Here is a 12403-nt window from a genome sequence, read left to right on the forward strand (position 1 = left end):
AGAGATTTTATTTATTTATTTTTTCCCCTCTACAAGATTGAGGCTTATGGAAGAGCAAGGTGATAGAGGGTATGAACTGACAGTGGGGCAGCAGGGTAACAGTTGGACAAACAAGCATGAAAATGAATGTACAGGAGTAGAGAAGGGAGAGAAGGAGAGGTAACACTTCAACCTGCAAGAAAGAAGGTTGGTTTATAAAGGAATTTTTTTTTTATTGTATACAGAGTTGAGGCTCGTTTTAGTGCTAGAACACAGAATGGATCAAGACGCAACAGAACAAAAGGAACAGCAGAAAGAGAAGAGGGAAATGACAACAGTCGTGCCGAGAGAGAACATCGTCGGATACGGACAAACAAGGAATGAGGGTTAGGGGAGAACGCAAGGGGAAGACAATATGGACACAGAAGCAAAAATTGGAAGAGGAGTGGGGGATGATTTAATGGGTGTGGAAAAGATCATGGTTTTGGATGGGGGATGGTGGTGAACAGCTGTCTTGAAGACCTGGAGGGAAGAATGAGATTGAAGAGAATGTGGAAGTTGTTTCCACAGGCTGGAAAAGAGGAACAAACGAGTGGAGGCAAGCAGTGATTCTAGATTTTGGGAGTTTCATTGGAAGGGGGTTGCTGTTGGGCTATGTGCGCCCTGCGTATTCATTGGGATTGGTTTGGGGGTGGGAGGGAGACAAAGCATGGAGAGGGCAGAAGGTGCAAGCCTAGAAAGGTGGAATAAGACAGACCACCAACCTGTTGGTGATTGCAAAATGATATACCCAGAGACTCAGCTTATAAAAACAGGCATTACCAAAGATTAATATGGGTAATAAAGATTGTGGTAAGGATGGGGGATGACACAAGACAGCGGTGCACCGTGGACCTCTCTGCATTCGGCAAAATGCATTTTTCATTCAACAGACATGCTTTCACAGGAATGGAAAACGATGCTGTTTTGTATGCCATCATTTTGCTGGGAAATATGTAACAATTTCATTGTTGCATATTATTTGTATCGGTTTGAAGAATTGTTTTGTTTTTGAATGACAATTGAGTCAGCTCCCTCTCCCTTGCCCCATTTTCCACTTCTGTTGATTTCAAAGTGTTTTCTTGGCCTCGAGTATTTCTTTATGTCAAGCAGAAGCACTAAGTGAATACAAGTGATATTTTGCACAATCGTGGATGATGGAAACTTTCCTCACACTTTATAAATTCTAAGGTCCTGACCTGACCTCAACTACCTTCATGGTTAAGGACTTTGAACAAGACGGTCAGAAACGAATACATGGTGACATAAACAAAGGATCCTCGACCAGAGATTGGATAACAATAATACAAGCTTGCTTGATTTTATTGATTAAAAAGTAAACTATGGGAGTTAATGGCAAAGCTTCAATTTTGAATACAGAGTTTAGATTTGTGGAGACTGAGAATAACTTGGTTGATGAACTAGGTGATCGTTCCACTGAAATTGGAGAGATTGAAATATCACAGGCTATATATACCATCATATATAAATAATGGTAGAACTAGGACGGCACTCAGTAGAGTGCATACCCCTGCTCGGCTGAACAGTTTACATGTTGTATCCCACTGATAGACCAGATCTGGATCCGGACCTGAACCAAAATCAAATCACCTTGTTCTTGTCACCGAACGAATTCATCCACCTATTTTTCCATAACTCGTTTCCAATTCATCCACCTAGTTTCTTGTCAACACAACTTTTTGAAATATCATGCTAATATATTGTTTTTGGCCCCATCTCTCAATGGTGAAGAATAACTTGGAAATTAAAATATTCTCCTGTCCGGATTTGGATTATCACCAAAATCGAAGCATTTCTTCCTTGTCAGAGACACAATCTGTCCACCAAGTTTCATCTGAATCCGTCCATGGCTTTTTGAGATATCTTACTATAAATTGGTTTTAGCCCTATTGCTCGATCTTGAAGACTTACTAATAAAATTCTCGGACCCGGATTCAGATCTTCACCAAAATGGAAGGAATTAGCTTCTGTCACACACCCAACTTGTCCACCAAGTTTTGTCTGAATCTCTCCACAACTTTTTGAGATGTCCTGTTCACAGATAAATAAACAGACATTGAACAGACAGACATGGGTGAAAATATAACTTCTGCCCACCTTTGGTGGCAGAGATAACAAGAGGCTGCCAAACTGGGTACACCTGGGTATGGTTTGCCAATGCAAACAAGGCTTAATATATACTCATGTGGTGTTAATTCATCATCATCATCATCATCATCCATCCATCAATTCATCTAACCTTCGATCATCATCATCATCGCACCATGCTCGATATAGATAGCGTTGATTCTGCCGAAGCGGTTTTTTGGCTAGGATTGCAATCCTGGATGGCACGACATTCTGACGTAGGATACTTGACTGAGTGTGCAGGTTTGGCCATTGTTCTGGCGATAGCTTGCCTACTCTTTGCGAAGGACACTGTAGGATCTTCAATGTCCATCTCCTAATTTTGGCAGACCAGATGACCAGTTTAACGTCCATCCAAGGGACGGCACACCTATTTGATTAATCATCCTGTCTGTGAAACACCTGGATGACAGTTTGTAGCTGGGTCAGGATTTGAACCCAGGCTAGACAGCTTATAGGCTTGTGTGCATAGGACAAGGCCATCCTGACAGCCCTCTTAATATATACTGTACTCATAGAAATGTTTATATTGTGACTGGTACATACAAAGCAGCCTTTGAATGTATGAAAGGCAAATTGCAGTCTTTTTGCACACAGGCTAAGGAAGAGTAAAGTAGTTTATTCAGCCTAACTTGACTATGGTTTGTCCTAACAGAACGAAATTTCCCTCTTTACATAGCCTAGATGCCATAGAGCAAGGCACATTTATGCTTACTTACACCATACCCTTCCGGGTTAAAGGTCAAGGTTAAATGGCGGTCTGATTGAAAAAATCGTGTTTTTTTTGTCATCGCTCAATTTTGCCAATGTGGAATCTCAAAGACCGTTTGGCCTTCCGAGATGTTCTTCTGTCATAATAGTGCACCTGCATTGAGGTTGTGCACCTGATAATTGATTAATGTCCTTGACCTACTTTTTTTCGGATTGTAACCTAATTAACAAAAAACACCTTTTTTATCATAACTTGAATAATTTTCCTTCGATTTTCATGATGTTGAGGTTTATGGGTTGTATATTGGAACAAATTTTCTTAATTTACACTCTAATCTTAAATTTTGAAGGTCAAGGTCATATTGTTATGAATATGGAAGCCTTGTGCACACAGACAGACAGCAGTCCCTAAGCTTAGTTATTTCGATAAGTATGTGTTTATAGTTAGGGCCCCTACCTGTGTCTAATGGGAATTACATGTGTGTGCTGCGAATTACTTTTTTAGTCAGGGTTTTTGCAATACAAATCGAGGCTCCAGCCAACCGAAACCATCACTCCTTCACTTCGCACATCGCGCCGTTACACACGCGTGTCCAGCCACGTACGTGGGCGGAGATTTCCATCGCCTCAGATCGGGACTCCGCCCACAAAGGCAGGGGCGTGCCCCCTTTTCCAATCACGCACAGAGGGCGACTTTCCCACGACACCCCGGCCAATAAGGGTTGACATTCCTTTAGAGGGCGACTTTCCCATGACACCCCGGCCAATGAGGGTTTAGATTGCCACAGAGAGCGACCTTCCCACGACACCCCGGCCAATGAGGGTGGAGATCGCCTCAGATGGAAATTTTCTCACCCCGGACAAGAAAGATATAAAGGAACACCAGGCTGTGGAGGTTGGTCGTCTTGGGGGTCGCGGGTCTTGGTGCTGGCTGGTTCGTCTGGTCCTGGGCCATCGTCGTCTCTGATCTTCTTGGTCTTGGTTGATTGGTGCGTGACCGGTCGGAGAGCGCGGTCCCTGGTGCTTGGCGCTGCGTGAAAGCTGTGGGTTCGAGTCCCGCCACGCGAGCAGATCGTCGTACACCGCACGAGGCGGACAGGTGCAAGCCAGACCCTGGCCTTCGGCTCGCCTTTCCTTCCGAGCTGAAGGCCTCAATAAAGGCCGGCCGGCCCAGTTCGTGTGTGTGTGTGTGTGTGTGTGTGTGTGTGTGTGTGTGTGTGTGTGTGTGTGTGTGTGTGTTTGTGTGTGTCGCCAGTCCATTAAGTAGAATTGCTTAAGTGCCTTGTACATACCTGCATTGCTTTTATTCGGATAACTCTGCTTTTTGTGTGCTTCCCTCCCCGATTATTCTTTATAAATATACCCCTGTTAAATGTACCAGCTTGTTTTCTGTGCTTTCCTCCATTGGCCTAGCATGGTGCGTATTGTGAATTAGTAAGGCCGTTCGGACCGGTAAATTGTTCATTTGGTCCGGCGCGGCTTTGGTAACTTCCGCTCGGTTACACCGGATCCGAGTCGGTGATGGCGACTCGATTCGGACAAAGTCGGCCGAGGGTGTGGTTTCCCCGGTAGTTGGACGGCGTGAGTACTTAGGTAAATTGGAGTTCGACAAGTGGACCCTACCTTACGCCGTGAAAATATTGGCGACCACGGTCCTCTCAGTGACCCGTGACCTTTTGGAGTTGTCTGAGAGTCACGACCTAAATTCCTGGTGTTTGGTGGGAGACGACTCCACTGCTCCACCTCGTGGTCGTTTATCGCCACCGAACCCCAGCCCACAACAATATGTTGGTCCGAAAAAATATGTCATCATTGAATCGTGGGCCAAGGATAAGTCGCGGGCAACCACCAAGGGTAAGCCGGGGGAGGCATACTCTTGGCGATTGCTTTGTGATCGCAGATATCTAGTTTCATCTACTGTTACAGAAGTTCAAGCATTTTATTATGAGGTAGTATTATTCAGCTTGTACCAATTTTCAGGTGGCATTACATTCTACATTATAATAAATTCCATTATTACAATACATCAGTGTGAAATCACTGTCCACAATAATATGAAAGATGCATATTTGTTTTTATCAAAACAGTATTCTTATTTCCTCTTATCCATTTTGATGATGGATTTATTTGAGGATAAATGAGGTGTCCTTTTGTCTCCGTACTCTTCTTCCTGGTGCAGGTTTACATCATGCCGTGCATTCCTGATGGTTTTGTCAGAGCTCAATGACTATGCTGGGCAGCATGAGGTCATCTCCGAGAACATGAATATGTCTATCCTGCAGGAGATGTTGGGCTATGTGCAGGAGTTGAAACAGGAGAGGAAGATGGTGAGCCTCCAATGTAATACATTTTGAAAAAATGGATTCGTTTTTAAAAAAGAAAGTATTAATGCAGTTATTTCTCAAACTATAAACACCTGCTTCCTTCTTGAGCATTGGCAAGTAATCTCCTCCCCCCCCCCCACTTCTTCGCAGTACAACTTTCTTTCCCTAAAACACTCCCTGGCAATCACTGATGTACCTCTGAAAATTTTGCTCTCTCTGAGAAAAATCCCGACACACAGACAGACAGACATACATCTTTCTTATACAGGGTGCTCCACAGAAAGCCAGGAAATTTGGTAGTTTATTTTAAACAAAACAAAAGCAAACTTAGGTGTAGTGTAAAACAAAGATACAAATTTGATAACTGCTACATTCTGAAATAAAATAAAAATTACGGTTAGAAAATTTATATGTTAGCTTATTGATATGGTAAAATACGGCAAAATAAATCTCAAAATCTCAAATTTCCTGGTTTTCTGTGGGGCACTCTGTAGTATAGATCATGATTTCTCTGAAAAGGAACTTCAATTCAGTAGTAGTCCATTAGCCCCATCAAAGCCTTTTAAATTTTGAGCTTGTTTGGTGGCCAGCCCAATATCAGAAGAGGAAGAAGAGGAAAAAAAGAAGAGGAAAAAAAGAAGAGGAAAAAATGAGGAGGAAGAAGAGGAAAAAAGAAGAGGAAAATGAGGAGGAAGAAGAGGAAAAAAAGAAGAGGATTGGAGGATTGGCACTTTGGCACGCGCCCAACAAGTAGTCCCTTCGGCAGTTCAGTTCCACGCTTCCCAGGGATGCCAATCTTGGAGACTGAATGACGACCTGCGAGGCCGTGGACTACATCTTAATAATGGGTGCAGATCACTGGTACACTGCACCAGGAACCATGACTGTGCACGTCGCAAGACAGCTACAGCGTCTTTGGACCTGGTGGATATTAGCAAGGGGAGTTGATCCCCAAGTGCCAATCCTCCAGATGCTGGAGCGCCTTCACAGCCTCGAGATCCGTGCAGTGATCTGGGCCAGGCCAAAACTATGTGCCAGTGTGTTCTGCCAGACCATCAGATCCATCCCAGTGTTGCCGCGAGGCGACGCTGAGCCAACCCCCCATCACATTCCCGCAAGGGGATAGGGCAGAGAACTCCTCCCCTCTCCCTCAACATACTGGCACCTAGTTTGGGCTTGGCACAAACCACTGCACGGGTCTCGAGGCCACGAAGGTTTTTCAGAATCCAGAGGATTGGTGCTTTGGGATCAACTCACTCCACTTACCGATTTCCACCAGGTCTGACGATTGGGCCTTGCGACGTGCCCACTGATGGTTCCTGGTGCAGTGCGCCAGTGCTTCACAGAATCTGCACCCACCATTAGGATGTAGTCTGTGGCCTGGCAGGTCATCATTCGTTCTCTCTTAGATCATCTGGTGTCCCCGGGAACCGTGGAACTGAACCGCTGAAGAGAGTGTGGAATGCCTTCGCAGCCTCGAGACCCGTGCAGTAGTCTAGGCTAGACCCAAACTAGGTGCAAGTGTGTTGTCTGTCGTCCCTGAGAAGTGTGGTATTGAACTGTTGAAGAGAGTGCAGGTCAGACACATAATCATTTAGGAGTGTGGGAAACCAGCACCAAACCACCTTTTAAATCAAAGCCTTTTAAACGTATCATTTTAAATCATGAGTGTCAAGCAAGGAAGCAGCACATACCATTTAAAAAATACATTTTGTACGAATCGGCTGGAGTTGGGTTCAAACCCCTGACCTCCCAGATTCAGAGTGGATGTTCCAACCATTATGCTACCGAATATTGTGCATATTCTCTCTGCTATCCCACCCATTTAAAGCAATTTGATTATATAAGACGCATAAAGCTGGCTTTGTGCGTCCTGAACACAAAAGTAGATCTCCGTGCTCAGCAAATCCTGTTAAAAGACAAAGGGTTTGTGCTGCTTTTAATTGTAATTCTCCAGAATAGCTCTCTGGGTCCACTTCTGGATCACAGACAGGATTGTGTGTGGCAGGCACATCCTCTTAATCAAGATCCATATAACAAGAGCCAGTGTATCACATGATTTCCTGGTACATAAGAGTAGAAGGTATTTTGATTAAAAGGGATTTTTTCTTATATTTCATTTTGTATGTTTTTATGCAATACTTCATGGAAGAGCTTCTACTGCCTAAGATCTTAAAAATATTATAACATCTTAAAAAAAAAGTTGTTGTTGGAAGGATTCATACTCAAGATGAAAACCACAACCAGCTGAAGCAGTTACCTACTGTGAAAATTAGTCCAATGGTTCGAACACAAAGTGGTCTTTGTGTAGGAATTAAATGGGAAGGGGGTAGGGAATGCTGAATTGGGGAAGGAGAGAAGGGGTCCAGAGAGGTTGGGGTGGGATATGGGGGTATTGTATGCTAAGACATGTCATTTTTCATCATCACTTTACCACGTGTCACAGCATCTCTTCTTGGTTTTATATTTCGAATGAAAATGGCTCTGTGGTCGTAACGTCATCTTTCTATAAGCGATGCATTATAGCTGGTGTTTTTTGTCACTCAGATATAATAGCATTTCATTTTCACACAATTAATGTTTTTTTTTTCTTTATATTTCTCGATTTGCCAGATATTAAATTGATTCATTAATATAACCTTGTCCTTTGGTTGCCTCATACTGCCTCATACCATATCGCGACTGGGAAAGAACATGTAATATATATATATATATATATATATATATATATATATATATATATATATATATATATATATATATATATATATATATATATATATATATATATTGGTTTAAATACTTGGATTGGTTTAAATACTTGGGATCAACTGTCCAAAGTAACGGAGAGTGTGGGAGAGAAGTGAAAAAGAGAGTGCAGGCAGGATGGAGTGGGTGGAGAAGAGTTGCAGGAGTGATTTGTGACAGAAGGGTAGCTGCAAGAGTGAAGGGGAAAGTATATAAGACGGTAGTCAGACCAGCTATGTTGTATGGTTTGGTGGCGGTGGCACTAACAATAAGACAGGAAGCGGAGCTGGAGGTGGCAGAGTTAAAGATGCTGCGATTCTCGTTGGGAGTGACGAGGATGGATAGGATAAGAAATGAGTATATTAGAGGGACAGCGCAGGTCGGACGGTTTGGAGACAAAGTGAGAGAGGCGAGATTGAGATGGTTTGGACATGTGCACAGGAGGGAAACGGAGTATATCGGGAGAAGGATGTTGAAGATGGAGCCGCCAGGCAGGAGGAGAAGAGGAAGGCCAAAGAAGAGGTTCATGGATGCAGTGAGGGCGGACATGCGGGTGGTTGGAGTGTCAATGGAAGATGTGGAGGATAGAGCGAAATGGAGACGGTTGATCCGCTGTGGCGACCACTAACAGGAGCAAGCCGAAAGAGGAAGAAGATATATATATATATATATATATATATATATATATATATATATATATATATATATATATATATATATATATATATATATATATATATATATTTTTTTTTTCACCTCAGATCCGACTCCGCCCCAGAAAGGTGGTAGTTGCCCCGCCTACCGTGGGCCTGTCCAATGAGGGACGGCCAGCGGATCGCGCGATGGGACCGTCCAATCAGGAGGCGAGTGGCGAGGAAAGAAACAGCTCCCACCTCAAGAGAGTAGAGCAGTGATTGTGGCAATTGGCTTGGTCTGCCGTCGTGATTCGAGCGGTCTGCGGTCCTTTGCGGTTGCTCACCATGGTGGTGGTGACCGAAGAGCAGTGATTGTGGCGATTGGCTTGGTCTGCGGTCATGGTTCGAGCGGTCTGCGGTCCTTTGTGGTGGTGGGGGTGACCGAAGAGCAGTGATCGTGGCGACTGCTGAGCGTCTGCGGTCATGGTGGCTTGGTCTCGGTCGTCGTCTGCGGCTCTTTGCGGTGGATTCTCGTTGTGGTGGTGGCTGAGATGCCAGGGACGTGGGCCGTAGACTTCGGATCGTGGGTTCGAGTCCCACCATGGTGGTTCGGAGTCTGTCTGACCACACGAGCGGGAAGGTACCCCGGCCCGGCTCTACCGAATAAAGACCCAGGGGGTCCAGTTTCGTGCGTGTGTGTGCGTGCGTGTGTGTGCGTGTGTGTGTGTGTGTGTGTGTGTGTGTGTGTGTGTGTGTGTGTGTGTGTGTGTGTGTGTGTGTGTGTGTGTGTGTGTGTGTGTGTGTGTGTGTGTGTGTGTGTGGCGCTAGTCTGTGTAAGTAGAATTGTTAAGTGTCTTGTTCATTGTACATTACATTTCGTTATTCGTGATAACTCTGCTCTGTGTCTCCCTCCCCGATTATTGTTATAAATAAACCCCTGTTAAATGTACCAGCTCGTTTTCTGTGCTTTCTCCCATTGGCCTAGCATGGTGCATATTGAGAATTAGTAAGGCTGTTGGTGCCGTAAATTGTTCATTTTGACCGACGGATCTTGGTAACCCCGCTCTGTTTACACCCGGATCGGGCTCGGTAAATGGTCCATTCCGCCCGAGGTCCGTCGAGGGTGTGGTTTTTCCCGGTAGTTGGACGACGTGGGTATTTAGGTATTTTGAAATTAGGCAATTAACCCTACCCCACGCCGTCAAAATATGAGCGACCACGGTCCACTAAGGGACCCGTGAACTCTCAGAATTATCCGAGAGTCACGACCTAAATTCCGGGTGTTCGGTAGGAGACGACTCCACTGCTCCCCCTAGTGGTCGTTTATCTCCGCCGAACCCCGTCCCACAACAATATATTTAGATACATATATATATATATATATATATATATATATATATATATATATATATATATATATATATATATATATATATATATATGCACAGTGGGGAGAATAAGTATTTGATTAATAAGAATAAGTACTGCCGATTTTGCAGGTTTTCCCACTTACAAAGCACGTAGAAGAGGTCTGTAATTTTTATCATAGGTACACGTCAACTGTGAAAGACGGAATCGAAAACAAAAATCCTGAAAAATCACATTGTATGATTTTAAAATAATTAATTTGCATTTTATTGCATGAAATAAGTATTTGATCACCTACCAGCCAGTATGAATTCCGGCTCTCACAGACCTGATAGTTTTGTCTTTAAGAATCCCTCCCATTCTCCACAAATTACCTGTATTAACTGCACCTGTTTGAACTCGTTATCTGCATAAAAGACACCTGTCCACACTCAATCAATCAGACTCCAACCTCTCCACAATGGGCAAGACCAGAGAGCTGTCTAAGGACATCAGGGACAAAATTGTAGACTTGCACAAGGCTGGGATGGGCTACAGGACAATAGGCAAGCAGCTTGGTGAGAAGGCAACAACTGTTGGTGCAATTGTTAGAAAATGGAAGAAGTTGAAGATAGCAGTCAATCTCCCTCGGTCTGGGGCTCCATGCAATATCTCACCTCGTGGAGCCTCATTGATCATGAGAAAGATGAGGGATCAGCCCAGAACTACTCGGCAGGACCTGGTCAATGACCTGAAGAGAGCTGGGACCACAGTATCAAAGAAAACCAAAAGTAACACACTACGCCGTCATGGATTAAAATCCTGCAGCGCACGCAAGGTCCCTCTGCTCAAGCCAGCGCATGTCCAGGCCCGTCTGAAGTTTTTCAATGACCATCTGGATGATCCAGAGGAGGAATAGGAGAAGGTCATGTGGTCTGATGAGACCAAAATAGAGCTTTTTGGTTTAAACTCCACTCGCCGTGTTTGGAGGAAGAAGAAGGATGAGTACAACCCCAAGAACACAATCCCAACCGTGAAGCATGGAGGTGGAAACATCATTCTTTGGGGATGCTTTTCTGCAAAGAGGACAGGTCGACTGCACCGTATTGAGGGGAGGATGGATGGGGCTATGTATCGCGAGATATTGGCCAAAAACCTCCGTCCCTCAACAAGAACATTGGAGATTGGGCGTGGCTGGGTCTTCCAGCATGACAACGACCCGAAACACACAGCCAGGGCAACTAAGGAGTGGCTCCGTAAGAAGCATCTCAAGGTCCTGGAGTGGCCTAGCCAGTCTCCAGACCTGAACCCAATAGAAAATCTTTGGAGGGAGCTGAAAGTCTGTGTTGCCCAGCGACAGCCCCGAAACCTGAAGGATCTGGAGAATATCTGTATGGAGGAGTGGGCCAAAATCCCTGCTGCAGTCTGTGCAAACCTCGTCAAGAACTACAGGAAACGTCTGATCTCTGTAATTGCAAACAAAGGTTTCTGTACCAAATATTAAGTTCTGTTTTGCTGATGTATCAAATACTTATTTCATGCAATAAAATGCAAATTAATTATTTTAAAATCATACAATGTGATTTTCAGGATTTTTGTTTTAGATTCCGTCTTTCACAGTTGAAGTGTACCTTTGATAAAAATTTCAGACCTCTACGTGCTTTGAAAGTGGGAAAACCTGCAAAATCGGCAGTGTATCAAACACTTGTTCTCCCCACTGTATGTATGTATGTATGTATGTATGTATGTATGTATGTGTGTATGTATATATATATATATATATATATATATATATATATATATATATATATATATATATATATATATATATATATATATATATATATATATATATATGCCTCTTGCCTACTACATTGAGTCTTTTGAGACACGTTAGTCATGAGTTAATATGATACTTGGCTATAATTATCTTCCATTATGAAATGTCTTTGCAGCAACTTCACGAAGGCAGGAAAGCGCAGCAGCACCTCGAAGCATGTTGGAAGCAGCTGGAGTCGGTGAGTATTGTGTGCTCGGTCTTGGTAGTTATTAAGTGCTTTCGCATTCGCTTTGCTTTAACACTCCGAGTTCGATCTCCATGAAAACGTGTGGTTGGTTGTAAGGAAATCTCCGTTGTAAGACCAGGTCTTTGATACATATTCTTTCTTATGGAAAAATACCTATTTTCTGGTGATTTGTCGGGCCAAGACAACCCACCGTGCTGAGTACACTTGAGGTGATATCTCTCTATCTTTGCATTGAATTGCTGTAAAATACCCATTTTGTTTACCTTTGCCACAGTTGGGCTACCACCGCTAAATACAAAACATTTCCTATTCTTCAGTTGTTTTTTTGCACATCGATGGAAATGGTCTGAATGTTTGGAGTTTCTTGTTTTGTCTTGGGGCTTTTCTTTTGTACAAAATTACTTGCACTCACAGACCATTAATGTCAAGTCACATGAACATTTTG

At 43.6% G+C, this 12403-nt stretch overlaps 1 protein-coding gene across 10 annotated transcripts in view; it reads left to right on the forward strand.

Moving 5' to 3' along the window:
* LOC147026309 (formin-binding protein 1-like) overlaps positions 1–12403 on the forward strand; it is a 167913-nt gene that overhangs the window by 62090 nt on the left and 93420 nt on the right. For all 10 annotated transcript variants that reach the window (XM_085881611.1, XM_085881613.1, XM_085881606.1 and 7 more), the window contains exons 4-5: positions 5057–5204; positions 11887–11949. In XM_085881611.1, the coding sequence (XP_085737737.1) occupies positions 5057–5204; positions 11887–11949 (211 nt within the window). The remainder of the gene's footprint in view (positions 1–5056; positions 5205–11886; positions 11950–12403) is intronic.

The sequence above is a fragment of the Eptatretus burgeri genome, chromosome 5 (genome assembly GCF_056783735.1).
Source record: "Eptatretus burgeri isolate ZD-2024b chromosome 5, Ebu_testis_v1, whole genome shotgun sequence".
NCBI lineage: Eukaryota > Metazoa > Chordata > Myxini > Myxiniformes > Myxinidae > Eptatretus > Eptatretus burgeri.